The sequence below is a fragment of the Lepidochelys kempii genome, chromosome 1 (genome assembly GCF_965140285.1).
Source record: "Lepidochelys kempii isolate rLepKem1 chromosome 1, rLepKem1.hap1, whole genome shotgun sequence".
In the NCBI taxonomy this organism is placed as follows: Eukaryota; Metazoa; Chordata; order Testudines; family Cheloniidae; genus Lepidochelys; species Lepidochelys kempii.
Window position 1 is genome coordinate 260,685,496 of NC_136380.1, and position 24,443 is coordinate 260,709,938.

A 24,443-nucleotide genomic window follows, 5' to 3' on the forward strand; every position below is an offset into this window, starting at 1 on the left:
CCCCAAGGACCTTCACCTGGACCCCTCTGCAGAATTCCATTATCACTGCACCCGGAACCCCGCAATGAACCCCTGTGCATCCAGATTCCCCTGCACCCGACCCCCCAGTGAACTGCCTGCTGCTAGATTACCCCACACAGAATCCTCTCACCTCACACCTGAATCCATCCACACTAAGCCCCTCCACACTTAGATCCTGCAAGGCAGAGCCAGGGGAGGCCCGGTTCTTGAGCTGTGTCAGGGTTCGGTGAAGCCTCATTGTTGAGTCTGTGTTCCAGAGTGGGGGGAGCACCTGCAGAGTGATCTCCCACCTCCATGCAGCCTGTGCTCCCCACTGCCGTGCCAGAGCCTCCACATTTATTTATTGAAAAATAAGATTTGCGGAATTTTAAAATATTGTGCGCAGAATTTTTAATTTTTGGGCGCAGAATTCCCTCAGGAGTAACCTGGTCAGGACCAGACAGAGTGGGGGAGAAGTCATCACCGCAAACAAAAATGCATAAATGCAGGTGCATGTGTGACATAGTGCTTCCAGAATTTGGACGTATCCTTTGCTGTCTCATTTAGAGACATGGGATTTCCAGGGTAATAAACAGAAAATACCCTCCCAAGCCCAATTTCCCTTAAACTTGAAAGAGCAAACTCTCTTACCCTGGCGCGCTCCAAGCTCCTTCTCTGTTCATGAAATGCAGCTGGACTTTTCAGAGCTGTTGGGAGGACAACATTTATAGAATGAATTAGAATGGTGGACTCCCTATCCTCTCCACCCCCAAGTCACTTAGGGCTAGCAAACTAAAGTTGCAAGAAATGCTCACAGCAACTGCCTTATGCATATATTCAACACACTGGATAAAATCCTCAGCAGGTGTAAATCAACATAGCTCTACTGACCTCAAAGAGCGTTATGTCAGTTTATACCAGCTGGAGATTTGACCCTTATTGATTTTGCTAAAATCCATAGTGTGAGCTAGATGTTCACTTGGATTTGCCACTGAACTACCACATGTAAACTTCATCTGTTCATCTGCTGGGGCATGAATGAGGGTCAAAAATTAGATATGGGGTTACAAAATACCCTCAGCAAGCTTTCCCATGGTGGTAAAATACTCTGGACCCTGACTCCAGCGGTAGGCACCAGCATACCTGAAGAGGTATGTGAGAATGGAATGATGGGGAGAAGCCTCATGAATTGTAAAACCTCTCCACTGCCATTCAACATCATAGAAAGTTAGTTTCACCATCTGTGAAATGGGGATGACCACTGACCTCCTTTGTAAAGCGTTCTGGGATCAAGAGGAAAAGCAATATATATGAGCTAGGTACTGCTATTAGAGGTTCAAAGTTCAAAGATGAATAACTCCAAAATGTTGTATCCAGGCCTTATAAAATAGTCCCAGGCACTAGATTTCATCCAAGAATAATGAATAAGACTAATTTTATTGTTTCTAGGTTAAGCTGTTTGGGAGATATGGTTTAATAATGGAACATTAGAAAATTGTTCAAAATGTGAAAATCTTTGCTTAAATTTAATGTACAGAGGAGTTACTCAATGTGTGTGGTGCACTCAGGTTTCACCCAGGGGGAAGGATGAGTGGATGAGGTCTGGTGGGTAAGGATCAGAAGCTGATGCAGCCATGTCTATTGTGGGATGTGATGGAGTTACTTCAGATTTAGTCCATATACTGGGAATTTGAGGGGCAGTAGCCAATAACAGAAGAGATTTATACTGCAGTAGCCAGGGTAGAACAATTTGTACAGTAACTGCAGTTATTGAGAAATAACCACAGTGAGTATAAAAATACCTGCACTCTGATGGGCTAATAATGGCTCTGAGCCAGGCAAATGGGATTTTCAAGCTATCTGGTTATTGAGAAATAACCAAAAGGTATTGTGCAAGCTGGCCATGGGGAGTGCAGGGAATACGTCTAGAATTGTGGCCCAATAACTACAAAATCTCTACATTCTGATTGGCTGAGACAATTACACTTCTGGGTAATTTATGACAGTCATTGATGAACAGCAAGAGACAAAGGTTGTTGGGAAAAGTTATTTTCAAGCCACAGAAAGGTGTTTGTGAACCCACACCCATCCCCCTTAACAAACACTAACCTTAACTTCTATTTTGTGCATGGCACATATGAATAATTAAGATGTTAACATAGGTTTGTGTTTCTTCCCCCAACACATAATGATACTGTGCATCAGGGAACCAACTGAAGAGCCATTTGGGAGAGGATGCCAAAGCAGGACATACCCTGAGTTTTCAATAGCACTCCATGACTAATACTTATGTTCTGTAGTAGCTCTGCCAACTTTCCTTTCTGCATAGTTCTGCCATCATACTGGAAGCAGCATGTCTGTGTGTATGTTGTGGGAGTTAAATGAAATTTTCCTGACATATTTCAGAGTAGCAGCCGTGTTAGTCTGTATTCGCAAAAAGAAAAGGAGTACTTGTGGCACCTTAGAGACTAACCAATTTATTTGAGCATAAGCTTTCGTGAGCTATAGCTATATGCACGAAAGCTTATGCTCAAATAAATTGGTTAGTCTCTAAGGTGCCACAGGTCCTCCTTTTCTTTTTCCTGACATAGTTACAACCATCTTTATGATGCAACCTATCTCAGTTTGGTTAGCTTCATGTGTAGTTCAGGGAGCATTCTGAATATAGACAAACCAAACAAGAGGGAGGAGACTTTCCTGATAAAAAAAACAAAACAAAAAAAAGTATGGCAGGATGGCTAAACAGTTACCCTAAAGGGCAATTTTAATCTCTCATGGGTATTCCTTTGGTTCGTAGTTTGCTCTATCCTGGCAGCAAGACAGACAACTTCATATCTGACCTCTGAAAACGTCCAGGGGGCACACATCCTTCCCTGCTTTCCCTAGTGCTCTATCAGGGGGCTCACATATCAGAAAAGGGTGGCTGTTGTATTATCTTACTCCATCCAAAGTTAACCAAACCCTGTACATTGGCCTTAAAACAACTGCATAACAAACAGCCTGGATCTGTGTAACAATTCTGCTAACTAGCCACTGAGATGGCAAATGACCAAAGAGGAAGACTTTTTCCAGGTTAGAGCCATGAGAGGCAGGCTAGCTGTTGAGAGATCTGGTTTATGGACATCAGTAAAACACTGTTACTTACTGGAACTGTTGATATTCTTTGAGATGTGAGGAAGAGGTGTATGCCAGGTAGGTGCATGCACGCCCAACACACTCTGAGCCAGAGAACTTTGCCGAGCAGTACACATAGAGGCAATCCTTGCATCTCATGGCCTTAGCCCCTCCCCTGGCTATATAAGGGGAGGCATTGCCCTGACCCCCCGTCAGTTCCTTCACACCGAATGTCAGAGGCAAAGACTGATGCAGAGGCGATGGAGGGTGGGTTGTAAAATACACATCTGTATCACATCTCAAAGAACAACAGTTACAGTAAGTAACTGTTTTCTTCTTCTCACAGATGCAGCCATGTATTCCATGCAGGTGGACTCACAAGCACTAACCACTGGAGGTAGGGCTCGAAGTCTATTTAAAGAAGAACTGCAGGATTGCCTTGCCTTCCCAAAGTCTGCATCTGAGCAGGATGCAGTTGTAATGGTATAGTGGTTCATAAATGCATGTACAGAGGACCAAGTGGCAGCCCTGCAAATGTCCAAAATGGGAACGTCACTCAGAAGTGCAATCATTGTTGCCTGGGCTCTTCTAGAATGAGTTCACACCCTGGGGAGGTCGGGGGGAGGAGGCGTAGTCTAAGCTACTTCGTATGCAGGAAGTTATCCAGCTGGAGATCATCTGGAAAGACTGCTCAACCCTTCATTCAGTCTGCACATGACACAAACAGATGATGTGAGGATTGAAAGGGCTTAGTCCTGTGTGGGTAGAAAGCTAGATGTCGCCTGACATCCAACATGTGGAAATTCTGCTTCTCGGGGGTTAAATGCAGCATAGGGGAAAACACTGGTAGATATATGATTTGGTTCAAGTGAAATGTAGGCAAAAACGTAGGGTGCTGCCGCAGGGTCACTTTGCCTTTGGAAAACTTTGTGTAAGGAAGTTCTGCCATCAAGGCCTGCAATTGACATACTTCCCTTGCAGATGATACTGCTAGCAGGAATGCAATCGTCTGACACAAACAGGAGAGAGAGGCTCAGACAGAGGCTCAAGACAGACCTAAGTGAAGCACAGTGTACTCACAGCGCTGGTCTGCCACAACAAACTGGAGAGAAACCTCCTGTGACTCAGGAGAATTGCTATCTGAAAATAAGCGTCCTGAAGAGCCAGGGTAGCAAACCAGTCATTGGGCTATAAGGCAGGGAGGATAGTTGCTAGAGTGACCATCTGGAATTTCACATATCTGATTGTTGAGGTCACAGAGGTCAAGAATAGGTCTCACCCTCCCTTGGGTTTGGAAACAGGAAATACCGGGAGTAGAATCCATGACCCCGACAAAGTAGGAGAACCTTCTCTACAGCTTCCAAAACTAGTAGGGACTGAACCTGCTTGAGAATCAGTATCTCATAAGACTGGTCCCTGAAGAGGAATGGGGCAGAGGGTTGGAAAGGAACTGTATAGCATAACCCAATCTGATGGTGCGTAGGACCCAGTTGGCCATGGTAGTTGAGTCCCAAACACTGCAAAAACAAGCCAGCCTGTCCCCAAACAGGGTGGATGGGGATGGAAAGGTCACCACTGATCACTACTCTGGACACAGAAGTCAAAATGGGTGCTTGCCTGATGCGGGGATGGGTAAAAGGGGATTATGTTGGCTGGGTGAACCCTGAATCAGAAGATCTCCTCTTCTGGTATCTAAAACCCTTCCTTGGGTAATCCCACTGCGTCACAATTATCTGCTGCACATTGGACGCAATGCTCAATTTCTGCAGCCATGAGGCACTCCTCATAGTTTCAACACAAGCCATAATTCTGGCCAAGGCATCCAGCACGTCCAGAGATGACTGCTGTGAAGTCTTGGCTATCAACCAGTCTTCTGTAACAAATGCCCTGAACTCCTCTCTGGAGGCTGCTGGTAACTTGCCCATAAATTTAGAAAATCGTGGCTCAATTTACAAAATCATTCTTAGAGAACAGCACCTGTTGGTTTGCAATGGACATCCAGCTATGGGAGATGAGAAGGAACTAACAGGGGTTGGGCTGGTGCTACTCTTATATGGCCAGGGGAGAGGCTAAGGCCACAAGACGCAAATGCTGCCCCTCTAGGTACTGGTAGGCAAAGTCTTCTGGCTCTGGTGCACTGGGTGCGCACACACCTGTGTGGAATACCCAGATGCATCTACTCAAAGAAGAACCTATGCTCCACTTTAATGGGAGAATCTCATCCACCTAAAGTTGCACTATATCTCCAGACCACACGCGTACAGTTTATGTGAATATCTCCTTCCTTAAAAGGGAGGGAAACACCCAAACTCCTAACATTAATAAAAGAACATGTACAAAAAGGTAGCTGACAAAGGCCCTGAAAACAATACGTAATAAGATTTCAGACTTCTACCAAGCCTTTCATATAAGAGTGCTTTACAGACATTAATTAATTAAATTTCAAACCTCTGTAAAGTATTAGGCCCATTTTACAGACAGCAAAATTGAGGCACAAAGACTAAGTGACGCTTGCCCAGCATCAATCATACAGAGAGCGTCCACAGAACACCTAATAATAGAACCCAAAAGTTCCAACTGTCTTCTATACCACATTGCAGCTATGTTCTTGTCAGTTGGTTGGTGACTAAAGCACTGTCTCTGACTATCCCAACTTGTATGGATTTGGGACACATGACTACAAGGAGCCAGATAGGAGCTTCATGAAAGACCTAATGGTTGAGTCTCTCTCGAGCCATCAGGACTCCCTTTACAAGATTTACGGTAGAAAAGTGACCTGTTACTGGCAGCACAGTTCCACAACTTGCCCTCTGGACCCGTGTCCTTTCTGGCCGGTGAAGGCCAAGACGGAAGACTTAGTTTCACTGCTGGAGATGGTCAATGCCATCTTTAAGGAGAGCAGTTTATCAAACTCTCTTAAGGAAGCTGTTGTATGGTATTTACTCAAGGAATCATCTCTTGAGGCTGACAACCTATTATCAAGAATCTAACCTTTTTGATTAATCTTAAGAAGGTTGTGGTGAGAACTCTAGGAGTACCAGATGCTTCTGATTTCCTTGTCCCATGTCAATCTGGGTTCAGACTTTGGAACAGCACATTAATTGCACTGATGATGATAATTATTTATCTTCTCTGGTGCCAGAAAAAGATTAGGTATTCACACTTTATCAGTTGCCTTTGATACTATTGATTACGAGGAGATAATGACTTGCCTACAGACTGTAACAGGCGTTGATGAGGCTTCTTTTGGGCAGTTCTGTTCATTCTGTACTGAGCATTCTTAGAGGGAGGTAGTGGACAGTTCCTGGTCATCCCCAAGGGTTCTTTTGTGTAGTGTCCCATAGGTTCCATTGTGCCTCCCCTCCTACTTAATGTATATATGGGGCCAGTGAGAGAGGTAATGAGGAGACCTGGGCTGCAGTGTTTTCATTATGTTGAAGACAACCAGCTTTCTATTTCACCTGAGCCTACAAGTTATGTCAATTGCTTTACCCAGTGTTTGGTTAAGACTGGGACATAAAATTGAGTTAGCTTACTGAAGCTCCGTCTGGAAAACATTAATGTTGGTGGGTAGGAGTAAGCAACTAGGAGATATGGCTGAAATTGTCCCCCTCATATTGAGAATATGTGTCCACCATTCATCAATAGAGTTTGCAATCCGGGTGGTGTTACTGGATCCCCAACTGCTGGTAGAAGCAGTTTCTAGGACTGTCTTTCTCCCCAGTCTTCATCTGACCAGGAGAACAGTAATTTTTTTTCTACCACCATCCATGTCTAAGATTAAAGAGTGAAATGCTCCCTACATGGATCTACACCTTAAATCAAACCAGAAACTGAAGCTGATGCAGAATATGGCAGCCTACTTAATAAGAAATGTATCTTGCTAGGAGTAAATGATTTGTGCTCTACAATCTGCCCTGGCTGTCTGAGTTTCCAAATGAAGTTTAAGGTATTGATTTTGACCTTTAAGCCCTAAACTGGCTAACATCTTGGTTACTTGAGAGACCACCTCTCTGCCCATATATTACTGTCACAGCTGCACTCAGTCATGGCACTTAAGTTGGCGCTCTCTTCCTATAAAGAGAGGGAGTTGTTGGCAGCGCACATACTAGCAGATAATCTCCACTGTGTCCCTTTGCTCTAAAACAGCCCAAATCATCTGACCATCAGGACATGCCTCAGGCTCTATTTCTTTACCCAGCATTTTGGAGACAGAGGCCTGGTCTACACTGCAGCTTAAATCGATGTAAGGTGTGAAAAAAATCATCTCCCTGAGCAACGTAGCTTACATCGACCTAACATGGTGTCTACACTGCCCTATGTTGGCAGGAGATGCTCTCCTGCTGACTTACCTTCCACCTCTCAAGGAGGTGGAGTACTGAAGTCAATGGGAGAGCACTCTTTCATCAACTCATCGTGTCTTCACCAGACCCACTAAATTCATGACACTACATCAAACGCAGCAGTGCCAATTTAGCGTGCAGTATAGACAAGCCCAGAGAGTCATGATAAGGGCTGGTACTTATGATAAGGAAGGTATTATTTCTTGGATTTTATTTAATCTGTGGTTCATTATTTCCTGAGTTTGTGGTAAGGAACCACTGCTTATCCAATCCTTTTATAGGACTATAACTTAAATTTTTATGGCAACAGTCTCTAGAACCTGGGATAACTGTAATTTTAGTAAATTATACATCAAAATAAATAATAATTGTGATGATTTATGAATGTTTATGTACAGCTTATGTTGCTTGCAGTGTTGGTATAGCTGTGCTGGTCCCAGGATATTAGAGAAACAAGATGGGTGAGGTAAAAATCTTTTACTAGACAAACTTCTGTTGGTGAAAGATGAGCTTTTGAGCTACACAGAGCTCTGCTACACAGACACCTGAAGAAGAGCTCTGTTTAGCTCGAAAGCTTGTCTCTTTCTCCAACAGAAGGTGATCCAATAAAAGATATTACCTCACCCACCTTGTCTCTCTATGTACATCTTATGAATTCCAATTCGATTTTGTTAACTGTCAGTATCCTTATGTTTTTGGCTGTCTTTTACTATATTCTTACATCAAAGCCCTTGTGCTAAGGAGGAAGGGAGGAATGTTGGTGTGTCTGACCTTGAACAGGTTTCAGAGTAACAGCCGTGTTAGTCTGTATTCGCAAAAAGAAAAGGAGTACTTGTGGCACCTTAGAGACTAACCAATTTATTAGAGCATAAGCTTTCGTGAGCTACAGCTCACTTCATCAGATGTGATGAACAACATCTGATGAAGTGAGCTGTAGCTCACGAAAGCTTATGCTCTAATAAATTGGTTAGTCTCTAAGGTGCCACAAGTACTCCTTTTCTTTTTTTGACCTTGAACAGGACAATCATCAGCACCTGAATAGATCACCCCTAACAAAACAAGGGGTAGCTGCAGCCTGGGTGGAGTTCTGCCCAGCTTGTCTAGACAGTGCTAGGATTTTGAGAACTCAGATGTAGACACTGGGGAATTTAGAGGGACTCAGAGCCAGAGGAAGCTTAGGCAGGACAGCACTGACTGCAAAGGTCAGAGAGAGACTGACTAGGATTCAGAGAAGAAGCCATATGCAGGAGCAGGGATTCTGAACTCCTCAAAGGTCTCTGACCTAAGTCAAATAACATTCCAGAGGCGTAAGGAAACTGAGGCAGGTTAATGAAAGTATGCATTTGCTATTTTGTGTAGATCTGTGCATTTCTTGTGCTAGCTAAAGGAATGAGTGATTGGTTTTCTGAATCCTTACAAAGCCTGCATGTCCACCTGCTTTTGTTATCATGTGTCTTTGCACAGATGAAATGCAAACCCAGAGCACCCATGATGTTGGAGCTCTGAGAAAGGATGTGCATAGCTATTGGGGAGTCAGAGGGTGAGGGGTGGCAGCACTGATGTAGGGGGTGTAGGGCACCTGGGCTGCAGGGTCCCTTTTCTACAAATGTGTGACAGAGAACCTGTGCCCAGGAAGCATACCAGTGTTGCCAAGGAAAGAGAGAGTGCTGCAGCCTACTCAGTGCAAGGGAAGCTCAATACCACATAGATCTAGCATGTTGGGACCCAAACACTACAGCTTGTGAGCTACAACAGGGTTGTGTGACAACAATACACCGCAGAACCTTGTCATGGAGCGTCAAGCCCATTCTCTTACACCCACTAAGAACATTCTTTTCGGTTCTGAAGTTTTCTGGTGCAGTGTTGCTCTAGATGAGGGAGAAGTTCATGGTAAGCCGAAAAACCTTAAGTTTTCTCTCTCATCATGGACTTGCTCAACCTAGAGTGTTTGCTCCCTTTGGGAGGCCAATCAAAAATAAGCTACAAAACTACAGTGCCTTATCCCAACATGGAGTATGTGTACAGAGCTAGCCTGTGTAACCATGTTTTCTATTTATCCTTACTCACATGTTCCTTCCGTTTGTTAAACCCACTCACTACATCTTGTCTTATGTTAGATTGTGAACCATTCAGTGCAGGGCATGTCTATTACTGTGCCCCTCTGGTGCCCAGCACAACAGGGCCTTCATTCTGGGCTATGAAAAAATAAAAAGCATAAGGCATCACTGTTTGTGAAGAAGTAGTGGAAAGCTCAGAGATGAGACGTAGGAGAGAAGAAACTCAGGCTGCAAGTCCCCAAGAACCAGCAAAACCAAGATTTTTCCAAAGTGTATAGTACAGAAATGTAAGAGATGTCCCCCCACAGGAGTCTCATTACCTCTACATTCAGTGGGACTATCCTATCAGGAAGAGATATGAACTCCCAAGTCCTTTCTTTATGGCACCCAATAGCCCACAGGACCTGAAACTCACTGGCTGCAGACTGCCACATTTACACTCCAACCACATTAGGAAAATGCCCTGATGTTACCAATGGTTGTCAGTAACGGGTCCCATTGAACTGGTATTAAATGTGGTTTAACTGCTAGAATAGAGGAGATAAATCATTGTCAATACTGTTACAGAAAACATGTTAGACAGCACATTCCACCAGGTTCAGCTTTCTGCAACAGAGTTGTAAATAGTTTTGTCCTATTCCCTCTAATAAGTAACCCATTTTAATATCTGTTGAGGGGAGTCCCGACAAGCCCTTTGCTGACGACCACTATCAAAAGGTCATTTTCCTCTTATAGATTGGCTGGTGAGAAGCTCCAGAAATCCAATACACAGACTTAGAGGTTTTCTTTCGCCTTTCAGTAGGTGGCAGGGATGTCGGTTGTGGATAATTCTGATGCTTCCTTATCAATTCCTAGAGTTGAGATTTTAATCAAAAGCATTAGCCTCTCCATTCTAATACCATTAGCACATAGGAGAAATCCATTCTGGAGATAGAGAATCTCTCCAAGCCTTATTGCTTTCCAATCCCTCCCTCCTTCTCCCACCCTTGAGGCCATGCATTGCAACTACTATCCCGACAGACTGATCTTCAAAAGTCTTCAGTCCCACTCCTCAATTATCTATAGTAATACACAGAACTCCCCTCCCTGCAGCCCAGAGAAGGGAATCCATTTATCCCTCACTGTCTGTCATGTGTGACAATCTGTACCTTTATGTTCACCACTTTTACAAGACTGATAAATTTTGTACAAAGTATGCCTTGTGAGGTATCATTTGAAAATCCATAATCTGCTGAACATTATAATCCCAGTAAAATGTGTGTGGAGACATTATATGTAAAGTTATAAAATTCTACAGTATGATGTTCCTAAGATATAGTCTAAATCTCAGGAAACAGCCACAAACCAGTTCCTCAGAGACAAAAGGCAAACTGATACCTCAGGCAGATGTCAATGAAATTAAATGGGCTATCACCTGGTTGAGTGGCCATTCTTTGGCAGGAAAAAGGGGTGTGAATGAGAATTTTACATCTTGGCAACAAACAGCTGGAAGTTCCAGTCTCCATAGACTGACTGTCTCCTGAACCTCAGCTGCAGATGATTTTTAAAGAAAAGAGAGCTATAAGAAAGGAGAACAGAGGCCTCAAAATATTCCTCCTTTCTCTCTATCCACAGCAACCACATCACCTGATAAACTTCTTTGAACTGAGGGGGGGGAAATCCTGTATGAAAGGAGTTCAGCCAGTAAGACTGCTAAGACGTGTGGTGAGAGAAATCTTTGCTTTGAATTTACTTAACTTGATAAGTTAGGTATTCGTTTGGTTTTATCTTTTATTTCTTTGTAACCAGTTCTGACTTTTATGCCTCATTACGTTTAATCACTTTCTGCAGTTAATAAACTCGGTTTATTGCTTTATCTAAATCAGTGTGCATTTGGATTGAAGTGTTTGGGATAACAAGATTTGTGCATATTATTTTCTACTGATGAAATAACGGACTTGATATGAGCATGTGTTGTCCAGAAAAGGGCTGGGCAGTACAAGATGCACATGTCTGGGAACAAGTCTTGGACTGGGAAGTTGCTGGTGTCACTCTGCAATATAATTCAGGAGTGACTGGCTAGAGCACTCATTGCTCAGCTGGAAGTAATTTACATGCTAGATGCTGTGTGAGAGCAGGCCAGGAGTGGTTGCTCTCACAGCGAAGCAGTGTAAAGGGTACCCCCAGTTGGAAAATTGAGGGGACACTGTTGTTCAACGGTCCAGACTGTACTCTGGGTAATGTCACATCATGTTCCTATGGCATCATACTAGGCTACTACAGCACTCCTGACCTAGGGGATCATGAATCAAATCTTTGTTTTCCATACAGCAGAGCAGACAATGAAAGTCATGCATATCAGCTCAGACTCCATTTTTCATCTCTGTCTTTACTCTGCAGAACCTGAAAGTAAAATTCGGACTTGAAGAGGGGTCAAGGCCACGAAACAGAAAGTCATATCAAAATAGCCAAGTTCCCGTTACCTAGAGTGAGAAATAAGTAGAACTGTGAACCATGTTCATTCTAAGAATGAAACAGTGGGGGAGGAGTTGATCTGATCTAAGAAATGGAGGTCAAAAGTAATAGACAAAACATTTCAGTACACATCCTGTGTTTGCATCTGGGGCTCAGAGATAGACACCAAAGTCAATGCAGGAAAACAGAATAATGAAGGATGTCAAGGTCTTGGATGGTACTCTGTACCCCACCCGTCCAAGGAAATAGATATACTGCAGCACCCCTCCACTCCTATGGGTAATAAGACATGCTGGAGGCTCCTCACATTCTTGCGAGTAAAAACAACAGATGAAAGCCACAACTGGTTTCTAGTCATGTAGCTCTGCAGCACTGGACAGGTACTGAATGCACATGCCCATAATCCCAATATCACACTGGTGGGGGGGAGGGGAGCGAGGTGTCAGGGGGTACGTAGTAATGTCTGAATCCAAAATCAACTGCCAGACAACTGGCAGAGTTAGAAGGAACTAAATACTACAACTCGACTAAAAAACCTTGAAGTGGGAGTTTGAACATTCTGTTTTGCTGTCAAATCAATATGTGGGTGAGGGAAAGATTCAATCTCCCTTTGCTCTGACAAACAAGGCTCCACACCAACCATTTCCTAACACATGTATCTTGTTCTTGTGTCACACCCAAAACTAAACCTCAGACTTGCTGACTTAATTCAAAGCTTCAGGAGAACCAGTAAAGAGCAGCCAGCTGTTTACTTATCTCCTCCTCAGGTATGTCTTGAATTTTTCTCTTCTGTTTATTACCCTCTTGTAAAAAATTAGATAAGAGCCACAAAGATGTTTGATGGTTTCCTTTGTTAGCTCAGGGTGGGGTTCTCCAAGTGCCATCTGATCAGAAACAGAAATCTCTAACCAACCCTTGGGCAGCTGGCTCCTTCTCCTCAACCTCCATCCCAAAAGGCAATCTTATGTCAACCTAACTATGTGAGTGTCTACACTAAAATTTTTCTCCCACCAATGTAACTGTCCTGCTATGCTGACTTAACTAACTTCACCTCCACAAGAGGTATAGAGTCAGTGTAGACACTGCATTGCTTAAGTCTACTGTTACTGGCTTTCAGAAGCCATCCCACAATGCCTCACACTGACAGAACACTTGGTACAAGCACTCCTGGCAAGGACATGCACCACTGATACAAGGAGCGTAGTGTGGATACGCAAAAGCAATTTAATTACTGCAGCAGCTGTATGCAGACATAGCTTAGGTCAACATAATTTTGGAGTGTAGACAAACACAAACACTATTTCTCTCACATTGTGGGAGCTTCAGCACATTAAGGACAGTGATCTCAAAGGAACTCCCAAATCATCTTCACAGCTCATTTCCAAATACAAAGTTAGCAAAAAGACACTGGATATCAACATGCATTAAAAACACCAAGATAGTGGGGAAAAAACCAGGAAAGCTGGAAATGACAGAGAGGTCTACCACCAGTATCCTGTTCCATACCATTCCTTCTCCTACACAACTGCAGGGAAATCAGATGGGACACACACAGTTGATCTTAATGGGTAATTCCCACTCAGGACCTGATCTAAGGGCCACTGAAGTCAATGGAAAATACAACGAGGTGTCCTTATGGCACCTTAGAGACTAACAAATTTATTTGGGGATAAGCTTTCATGGGCTATAACCCATTTCATTAGATGCATCTGATGAAGTGGGTTATAGCCCACAAAAGCTTATGCCCAAATAAATGTGTTAGTCTCTAAGGTACCACAAGGACTCCTCATTGTTTTTGCAGATACATATTAACACGGCTACCCCTCTGAAACCTGAAGTCAATGGGAATCTTTGCATCAGGCCCTCATTGCTCTAGAAGAAGCTGAAACCTCCTGTGCCCACAGTGTATGTGGCAGGGGTGGGAAGAAGAAAGAACACTTCACAATCAAGGGTATAAGCAACTAATAAATGTATACATATTGTACACAAACTGTTAAAATGGAGTTAAGGTTGAGAGTATGTATCAGTAATTTAAGGGTAAAAACCATTTACACGATGTTGCCATTATTCCAAAACCAAGCATTAGAAACTCAGGAAATTCAAAGTTATGGTTATACTTAAAAGAAATCCAAACATGGTAAGGCAAGAAACACAATTAAGGCACCTAAACAGCCTTCACACTGCCCTTTAGCGATGCCATTCAATAATCCTATGATTCATGCATAATAGTATTCATGAACTCTGATTAAATTTAAAGAGATGTTTTTCCCAGCACATTTTTCGTTTGGTGGCAGCACTACAGGACCAAGTTAACATTACAGTAGAACCTCAGAATTTCAAACACCTTGGGAATGGAGGTTGTTCATAACTCTGAAATGTTTGTAACTCTGAACAAAACATTATGGTTGTTCTTTCCAAAGTTTACAACTGAGTAATGACTTAATACAGCTTTGAAACTTTACTATGCAGAAGAAAAATGCTGGTTTTAACCATTTTAATTTAAATGAAACAAACACAGAAATAGTTTCCTTACCTTGTCAAAAAAAATTTAATACTTTCCCTTTATTTTTTTTAATAGTAGTTTATGTTTAACATAGAACTGTCCTGTATTTGCTCTTTTTTTTTTGGTCTCTGCTGCTGCCCGATTGCGTACTTCCTGTTCCAAATGACGTGTGTGGTTGACCGATCAGTTTGTTACACTAGTGTTCATAACTCTGAAGTTCTACTGTATTTGGATACCTTAACTGTGCATTTCTTAGCTTAACATGTTTGGATATCTTAAGTGTAACCTCAACTCTGCACTTTCTGGGTTTATAATAACTGGCTTTGGAATAACTCCGACATCTCCATAATGTTTTTTATCTTTAAGTTACTGATATGTACTCTCAAATTTAACTCCATCTTATCAGTTTTTTGTCTGGGAATGTACTTTGTTTTTAAAAATGTCATACATAAACCGTAAACGATAAACTCAAAGAAAACATTACCATGAAATATTTCTAATGACTTGAAGATGTGTAGTACAAACTTTAAATTTTTAATTTTAACTTTTAGGAACAGATTCATCAACACACCAAAGCAGCACAAACCAGTCAGAGAGCACCAACCAGTTAAGCTGGGTTTATAGCTGCTCTGCAGCACTTGAGCAACACAAAGCAGGTAAAGCATATTAGTGAATCTGGCCCTTAATTTGCAACTGTCTTATTGGTTCAGAGGGCTGGGTTAGCGAGACTGGCATTACATGAAGGGAAGACTAGGGCTTGGGGGGAATGACTCCAGAAGTCCCACCGTCTTTGTGGTTTAGGTGTTCCCCCAGCAATGCTGCCTCAATGTACAATGAAGCCGAGCCAAGACAAGTGGCATGAGTAGCCTTTCCAGCACTAATATCCAAAACTAGAAGAGGAGTACTTGTGGCACCTTAGAAACTAACAAATTTATTTGAGCATAAGCTTTTGTGAGCTACAGCTCACTTCATCGGATGTGAGCTGTAGCTCACGAAAGCTTATGCTCAAATAAATTTGTTAGTCTCTAAGGTGCCACAAGTAACCTTTTCTTTTTGCGGATACAGACTAACACGGCTGCTACTCTGAAACCAAAGCTAGAATGTAGCCACGGAATCTTTAGACACCAGTGACACTTGGGCCCAGTATTCTACTAATGAGAACTCGACACATTGTGTCTCACTTCCCCTTATACACTATGTCTACACCGAAAGCACTTCAGCAGCACAGCTGCAGATAACCTGCTGTAGGGTGGACATTTTCTAAGCAATGGAAGGGGTTTTACTGTCACTGTAGTTAATCCAGCCCCTCAAGAGGCAGTGCCTAGGTCAATGCAAGAATTCTTCCATCGACCTAGCAGCATCTATGCCAGGGGTTAGGTCGGCTTAACTACATATCGCAGCCATATAGCTAGGTCAACCTAAATGTTAGGTGCAGGCCAGGCCCAAGTATTTTCAACCAACAGAATTGTAACATACAAATTAGCTGCAGAGGAAGGGTGGTAGATGGCTGAGATAAGTTTGATGTCAATTACTTCAGTTGTTGATCTGAACCAGTCTTTAGCATACACAACAGCAAATAGGTAAAATAATAATTAAAAGCTTAATTACAACTTAGTTTCTTTAAAAGATAGCCTACACAGAAGATTTCAATTCATTTTAACTGTTTGAAAAGTTTGATGTGTGTATGTTATTCCACTGTTAAAATGATTAGGAACAAAGAAAAACCTGACAGTGCTAAGTTTCTTTAAAAACTCAGCTTTTAGTTAATTTGAACACAAATCAATTAACAAATCTATTTGTCAGTTCCCAGAAAATTCATTCTGTACTTTAAGAGTGCTGCAATTTTGTTGAGAATATGATGTATTTTTCCATACAAAACAAAGAGGTTGAATCCATATTTAAGTGCAAAACAGAAAACATTACCTATGATCACAACCAGACCCTCTAAAATGAATAAGCATCACTTTAATTAAACATTTCATCTCATTTATAGAAGAGATACAGAATTGGAAATAAATGTCTGCTTCCATTAACTCTTGGTATGCAGTGTGCATTGCTAAAAACCCTCAGAGTTTAAAAAATTAAGAAAGGGTCAGGAAGGACACCTATAGCTTTTCAGTTTCCAAATGAGCGGGGAAGGGTGAGGAGGCTCTCTGACAGGAATCCTTTGATTCATCCATTCTTGGACCAGACTTTACGTCTGTCCCTTTGATGAATAATCTCTCCTCTGCCCAAACAAATATTTCTGCCAACTTGGCAAAATGCCTGGGCAAAAAAAAATTAAAAAGTCCATTCCCAGCCTCTGTCACAAAAAGCAAAGATCTGAACAAGCAAAAAGAAAAAGTTTTGCTTGCAGAAGGGCTGTCCAGAGGAGGAGTGGGTTGCATTGCCCGGGGAGGGGGACCCCAGAGAATTCTGTCCAGTCCCCCTCAAAGGTAATTTCCATACATGATTTTATTGCCCTGGACTATGCCTCTTTGGAAAGCAGTCTGTATTTATACATTTATTGCTTTGTTACAGGGACATCTAAGAGTCAATTGCCGCCTATGGAATCCTTGAATTCATCCTCCGCTTCCTATAACTCCAGTGAGGAGAAAGCTGAGTAAGTTGCAGATTTTCACCGGCAGTGAACTAAATCACCAAGCATGTTTTATTAATCAAGGAAGGTACAAATGCATACAACTCAATGTTTGGTTGTATTTGTTTAAAATGGAAATGAACAGGCATACCAGATACAGCCCTTAGGCTCCTGGCAAGTTGTCAATGTAGCTCTCAGTGTAATGTACAGACTCTCCCCGCACACCCAAGGTCAGACTCAGAGGCAGGATGCAGCATGTTTTAAGAGATGTGATCAGAGTCAGAGATATGGCGAAACGCCCCACCCCATGCCCCGAGAAGCAGACAAGCTAAAAGTGAACTGCAGCACAAAAAGTAAAAATGAGTTAATTCCAAATTTCTGTGCTATGTGCTGCTAACCGGACCATGTTGAGGGGAGGGGGATTTCAGAACAGAAATAAATCTGAATTAGCCATTAAAAAATTCTTTTGTTTGGTCTGGTACTTCTTGATTCTTGCAGCTCTCTCAAAATATGACATCACAAATACCAGCAGTCTCACTGCAACCTCTGGTATTTGTAATTCTGGGTACAATAAGTGAACCAGGAAGTGCCAAGAAGATTTCATAGAGCAAATAAAGCATTTTGAAAGGTTAAAACTTCCATACCATAGGTTCCCCACAGCCTGGTTACTAACAACATTCAGTAGATAAATCTGGGATTAACTCAGTTTTTATTTTTGCTTTATACTCCACCTTAAGGAAAAGAAAGATACCAGCTTGCAGATCTTTACATCTCTCCTGTTTAGTGAGGAATGAAAGACAAACTAGGTGAAACCCTTACACTACTGACAAGTTTTCAGTGTGGCTCTCAGTGTAATGTACAGATTCCCGCCACAGTCTCTTTGATCAGGAGAGTCATAAATGGGGCAATATGGTAGATACTTGTTTATTATCCAAATATATTTGGCACGTTATAATAAAGAAAATAAAGACAGCTCTTGCTTCAAAGAATTTATATCTAAAGTACTGGGTGTGATCAGAGCATACTGGTAGCATATGTCTGTAACATGAGCATAATCCACTTTCAGGGGATTAAAGCAGTTAATAATTCCTTTGGAATTTAAACTATAGTATTTTAGACAACAATCCTGCAATGAGGGATACAGTGCCCTAGTTGCAAAATCTCTTGTCTCTGAGAATCTGAAATGGAGCATGAGAACACCCAGGGATCCATCCCTATATTCCAGAATATAGTTGGAAACTGGAAACAATGACACCAAAGCCCCATCAGCGTAAAACTGTAAACTGGATCAGAGTGGTGATGTTCTAAATTGCACAGAACAGAGAGCCAATGTGCAGCAATGTAATAAAGTGAGTGGAGTCACCCAGAACACACACTCCTTCCATTCTGGATAAGATACACCCAACACTCAGTTTCGGGGCTAGTGGGCTCCATTCTCAATCAGCTTCCATAATCTGTGCAAACAGTTTGAAGGAGAACAAAAGGTGAGACAATAGGCGTTAGGATTAAGCCTGGTGGATGGGGAGGAAACTGATGTCAGACAAATTCCTGCATAAACTGTCAGAGGAGAGCAAAGCTGGTAAATCCCATGAATCTTTGTTCACTCACCCAGTTGCCAGCAGTAGCTAGAGGGGCATTAAACAGACATGGACGGATTATTTCCTTTGGGCTGGACTGTCCTTACATCCATTCTATCCACTTAAGACATTTAAAACACACCAATACACCAGTGGAATAGTCAGAGTCGACTATCAAAGTTGGCTGAAATAAGACCCCTATTAAGGAGGAGGGAGAAAGAAAACTGCCCCTCAGGCTCTGCACTGCAGCTGTCAACCAGAATAATGCCTTCTCTGATACTAGGATATGTCTACACTGGCAGAGTGACAGCGCTGCTCAGACAGCGCTGAAGGGAAACCGCTGTTGTGTGTTCAGCTGCGTGCACAATAGCGTGTTCACACTTGCGGCACTTGCAGCGGTATTCGGAGCGGTGCACCCTGGGCAGCTATCCCACAGAGCATCATCTCCTCTTCTTCTGCTGCTAAGAGCTGTGGGAAGGCGGAGGGTGTGGTGGGGCATCCTGGGTCCTGTCCAAATACCCCATGATGCATTGCTTCGCATCCCAGCAATCCCTGTGCTTCTGTCCGCATTTGGCACCATCTTTCAACGGTTTATGTACTGCGTGCTCTGCCTCTTCGGTCTGCAGGAACAGATCCTGAACTGTTGACTAGTATGCTGCTCGCACTGACCAACACGTCATGAGTGGCAGTGGCATTATTCCTTAAACTACAAAGGTAAGAGGAGTGCGACATTGATCTCGCCACACGTACTGGCTACGACACGAGATTGCTTGTGGCATTCATGGAGGTGCTGACCACAGTGGAATGCCGCTTTTGGGCTCGGGAAACAAGCACTGAGTGATGGGATCACATCGTCATACACGTCTGAGATAACAAGTAGTGGCTGCAGAACTTTCGGATGAGGTAAGCCACATTCATGGGACTGTGTGATGAGCTCGCCCCAGCCCTGCAGCGCAAGGACATGAGAATGAAAGCTACCCTGTCGTTGGAGAAGCGCGTGGCGATTGCACTGTGGAAGCTGGCTACTCCAGACTGCTACCGATCGGTTGCACTACTAATTGCATTCTGCTCCGAAAAACAGACACTCTGGGCAACGTGCATGACTTTGTGGATGGCTTTGCACAAATGGGCTTCCCTAACTGTGGAGGGGCGATAGATGGCATGCATATTCCAATTCCGACACCAGACCACCTAGCACATTAATCAGAAGGGGTATTTCTCTATGGTTCTCCAGGCACTTGTGGATCACTGTGGGCGTCTCACGGACATTAACGCAGGCTGGTCCGGAAAGATGCATAACACACAGCGTTCTTTCGTAACACTGGCCTGTTCAGGAAGCTGCAAGCAGGGACTTTCTTCCTGGACCAGAAGATCACCGCAGGGGAACTCAAAATGCCCATTGTGATCCTAGGAGACCCCGCCTACGCCTTAATGTCATGATTTATGAAGCCATACACAGGGCAATTTGACAGCAACAAGGAGCAGTTCAACATCAGGCTGAGCAAGTGAAGAATGACTGTTGAGTGTGCTTTTGGCCGTTTAAAAACCTGTTGACGCTGCCTATATGGGAAGCTGGACCTGGCCAATGACAATATTCCTATGCTTATAGCCGCATGCTGTACACTCCATAATATTTGTGAAGGGAACGGTGAAAGCTTCACTCAGGGCTGGACCGCTGAGGCTCAGCACCTCGAGGCTAAATTTGAACAGCCAGAAATCAGGGCTATTAGAGGGGCACAGCGAGGGGCCGTAAGGATCAGGGATGCCTTGAGGCAGCAATTTGAAGCTGAAAGCCACTAATATTTGTTGCTATGCTTGAGAGTGCAGTCCTTGTAATACTAGGAGGTTATTGTGATTGGTGCAGATGATGCAATATGAAGGTTTAAGGTAACTGCCTGTTGCTTTGCAGGGCTCTGTTTGCTTTCAATTAATAGAATAAAGATTGCTTTCAAACCAACACAATTCTTTTATTAAAAACAACTGGAGGAGAGCGACAACAACAACAAAAAACACATCAGAACTGAGCGGGATGGGAGGTCCCAGGAGGAAGTGGGATCCTGGGATGGTTAAAGATTTGTGTATGTACAGGGATCATATCCAACCTTCTCCTTTGGAGTACAGTGCAGCAGGTATTGTACTTCAACAGGGATAAACTGCAGAGGGACTGGTGTTGAGTGCAGTGGGTACTGGGAGTCCGCAGGGCTGGATTGTGATGGGGGAGGAGTGGAATGCTGCAGGTACAGACTGGAGCCAGGAGGTTGATAAGAGTGTTTTGACAGTATCCGGGGGCTACATGGGAAAGAATTTTGCGACAGCAGCTGCACGGGAGAGCAGGCACATAGTTGCTCAGTTTGCAGTGCTAATATCGCCTGGAGCATGTCTGTTTGGCGCTCCATAACTTTTGAGAGCCACTCCGTGGCTTCATTTTGGCGCGCCATGTTCTCCTTTTGGTCCCTCTTCTTGCTGTCCTGCCACTCCTTCAATTCCTGTTTTTCGGCCACGGAGTGCATCATAACCTCACACAAAGTCCTCTTTAGTTCTTCGTGGCCGCTTTCTAATTCTGCACAGCCATTCAGCCGGCGATAACAGAGGGAGGTTGGGCTTCCACGGTCCTCTCTGTGAAGCCAAAACACAACATTTTATAGAAGCAGTATTTTTTGCAACACATAGAACACTGCTTCAGTGATTTAAAACACAGCCAGTATTCACACCTGTCACTAATTGGCTGACCCCAGGCAAACACACATGAGCCACAAGATCACCAAAATGGTGAGCAGCTGCAGGGGCAGGGTAAATCAGTGTTCCCGGTCCCTACTGTACACTGGGCACATGGCTCTTGGGGAGAGCCAGCACTGTAGGGGGGCCTGATAATCATTCCTGTCCCCACATTTTCCACACGCTGAGTTCATTATGGAAGATATCTCGCAGCAGAGGGTGAGCAGAGAATCAAGGGAGGGTCTTCTCCAAGACTGCAGCTTCTGCCCTGGCCCTTATGCGGCTTGCCTGTGTGCAGCAATGGTGCAGTGATGGCAGAGTGGCGTGGGAAAGTTACCGTTAATGGGGCAAGAAACAAAGCAGTTCTGCCAAAGAACCTGCGGCAGCGGATTGCCCAATGTCTCCATGAGAGTTTCCTGGAGATCTCTGAGGCAGATTCTTGTGAGGGAGTCAATCAACACCCTGTTCTGCCACTCAGACCAGGCATGTGGTGTTATGCGCATCATAGAGACACAAGCCTGATTTCTGTAACCCTCCTGCTCCTAACAACTCGCTTCAGTGATTCCCAAAATCAAATCCACTTACCGGGGCTTCTCTCCTGTTTGTGCTTTGTCAAGATCCAACAGCTGTGGCTGGCTAGCCTCCTCCGGGGTAGAAAAGAGCTCTGGGATGCATGCATCTCTGACCTCCGAGTTGTCCTCTGCCTCTGGGTCCCCCTCCCCCTCCTCGCCCAAGATTCCCTCCTCCTGGCTTGGTCCACTCTCGACTGGCACACGAGCCACTGAAGTATCCACAGTGGACTTTACAGTGGAGGTGGATCGCCATAGAGTATCACGTCCACCTCTTTACAAAACCGGCAGCTCATGAGCTTAGCACCGAAGTGGCGATTTGCCTCCCACACCTTGTGGTAGGCGTTCAGCAGCTCCTTCACTTTGACCTTACACTGCAGTGTGTCCCAGTCACGGCCCCTTTCTGTCATGCATCGTGAAATCTGTCTGTAGGTATCATCATTCCTACGGCCGGAGTGCAGCTGGGACTGGACAGCCACCTCTCCCCAAATGCTGATGGGGTCCAGCAGCTCGGCATTGCTCCAAGTGGGGGATCGCCTGGTGTCTGAAGCAGGCATGGCCACCTGGAAAGACGGGCTGAGACCACTGTCTGCATCACCGAGCAAACAGGAAGGGAAGTTCCAAAATTCCAAAGGAATTTATGTGGTAGGGATGATAGTTGGTCACCTGAGGGCAGGGCAGTAGAGTCCAAACCAATGACCAGAGAGGCAAGAACAGGCATTGTGGGACACCTCCTGGAGGCCAACTGCAGCACGGTAATCAACCAGGGTGTCGCTGTTGCCCTGGCACAGAAAGCTGTACGCCTCTCATCAGGGTTTTTGTTTGTTTTGTTTTGTAAACACAGTGCTGCAACTGCGCAGTTTCTGCGCACTAAGTGGCTTGGCAGTGTGTACACCTCAGGAGTAACAACACAGAAACCTGCTTTACTTCACAGAAACTTGCCAGTGTAGACAAGGCTTTAATCACAAAAGGGGGCTATAGAGAAGCATGAGACACTCGCCCACAGAAGGTGTTCTTTCTCATCAGCATTGCTGGCTCTTTAATGCCTGTCCTTAGAGAGGACAACAGACTGGTTTTCTCGCAGGATTGTGTAAGACACTAACCACAAGGCAACTGGTCCTGCTCTGGCTACAGTTTACAATTGATTTGTACGTGTTACTAGTAGCCAGAGATCAAAATCTACACTAATACAAAGTGCATGTAAAACCAGAGCTTTGACCCTTTTAGTAATTAAGAGATCCCACAGCACATTTTGCAAGGCAGACTGTTGGCTCAGGTATATTGGGCCAAATATCTTCTCCATAACATTTTTGCTGTTTTAACTGACATTTTCTACACGTCCTCAGATACATAAAGTTGTTTGGTTCTATTAAGTAGATGCTGCTGTGACGTTACACCCCATATTCCTCATAGGAATATGGTTATGATATGAATATGGCCTAACTAAGATATATTTTACGCAGGATGGGTCTTGTAAGGTATCATCGGAAAGGTTATAATTTACTGAATATGATTATCCAATTTGTATGCTTGTATCATTTCAGTATCTGAAGTTAGGAATACTGACTATGTAACAATTACAACTGTGTGTGTATTTGGGAAACACTCACCACACAGCAGGCCATCAGCTTTAATGGGCCATTAGGAAGAAACAATAAGACTTTAAAAATACTAAACACTATCTTGTATCAAGGGGTAGCTATGTTAGTCTGTATCCACAAAAACAACAGGGAGTCTGGTGGCACCTTAAAGACTAACAGATTTATTTGAGCATAAGCTTTTGTGGGTAAAAACCTCACTTCTTCACATGCATGGAGTGAAAGTTACAGATGCAGACATAAATATACTGACACATGAAGAGAAGGGAGTTACCTCACAAGTGGAGAACCAGGGTTGACAGGGCCAACTCGATCAGGGTGGATGTAGTCCACTCCCAATAATTAGATGAGGAGGTGTCAATTCCAGGAGAGGCTGCCTCTGTAGTAAGCCAGCCACTCCCAGTCCCTATTCAAGCCCAAATTAATGGTGTTAAATTTGCAAATGAATTTTAGTTCTGCTGTTTCTCTTTGAAGTCTGTTTCTGACGTTTTTTTGGTTCAAGTATAGCTACTTTCAAATCTGTTATAGAATGTCCAGGAAGACTGAAGTGTTCTCCCACTGGCTTTTGTGTGTTACCATACCTGATGTCCAATTTGTGTCCATTTATTCTTTTACATAGGGACTGTCCGGTTTGGCCAATGTACATGGCGAAGGGGCATTGCTGGCACATGATGGCATATATCACATTGGTAGACATGCAGGTGAATGAGCCTCTGATGGTGTGGCTGATGTTGTTGGGTCCTCTGATGGTGTCACTAGAGTAGATATGGTGAAACAGTAGGCAACGAGGTTTGCTACAGGGATTGGTTCCTAGGTTAGTGTTTCTGTGGTGTGGTGTGTAGTTGCTGGTATTTGCTTCACGTTGGGGGGCTGTCTCCCAAGGTCTGTGAGAGTGAGGGATCGTTTTCCAGGATAAGTTGTAGATCGTTGATAAT

General features: G+C 43.7%; 2 protein-coding genes across 5 annotated transcripts in view; one reads left to right on the forward strand and one right to left on the reverse strand.

Moving 5' to 3' along the window:
* SGSM3 (small G protein signaling modulator 3) overlaps positions 1-15,093 on the forward strand; it is a 94,224-nt gene extending 79,131 nt beyond the window's left edge. Inside the window, exons 24-26 of the transcript XR_012156549.2 lie at positions 11,129-11,218; positions 12,663-12,735; positions 15,023-15,093. The gene's annotated coding sequence lies outside the window, so the exon portion shown is untranslated. The remainder of the gene's footprint in view (positions 1-11,128; positions 11,219-12,662; positions 12,736-15,022) is intronic.
* Positions 1-24,443, reverse strand: part of MRTFA (myocardin related transcription factor A) — a 180,111-nt gene that overhangs the window by 19,723 nt on the left and 135,945 nt on the right. For all 4 annotated transcript variants that reach the window (XM_073327045.2, XM_073327034.2, XM_073327035.2 and 1 more), the window contains one exon: positions 652-707. In XM_073327045.2, coding sequence (XP_073183146.2) covers positions 652-707 — 56 coding nt within the window. The remainder of the gene's footprint in view (positions 1-651; positions 708-24,443) is intronic.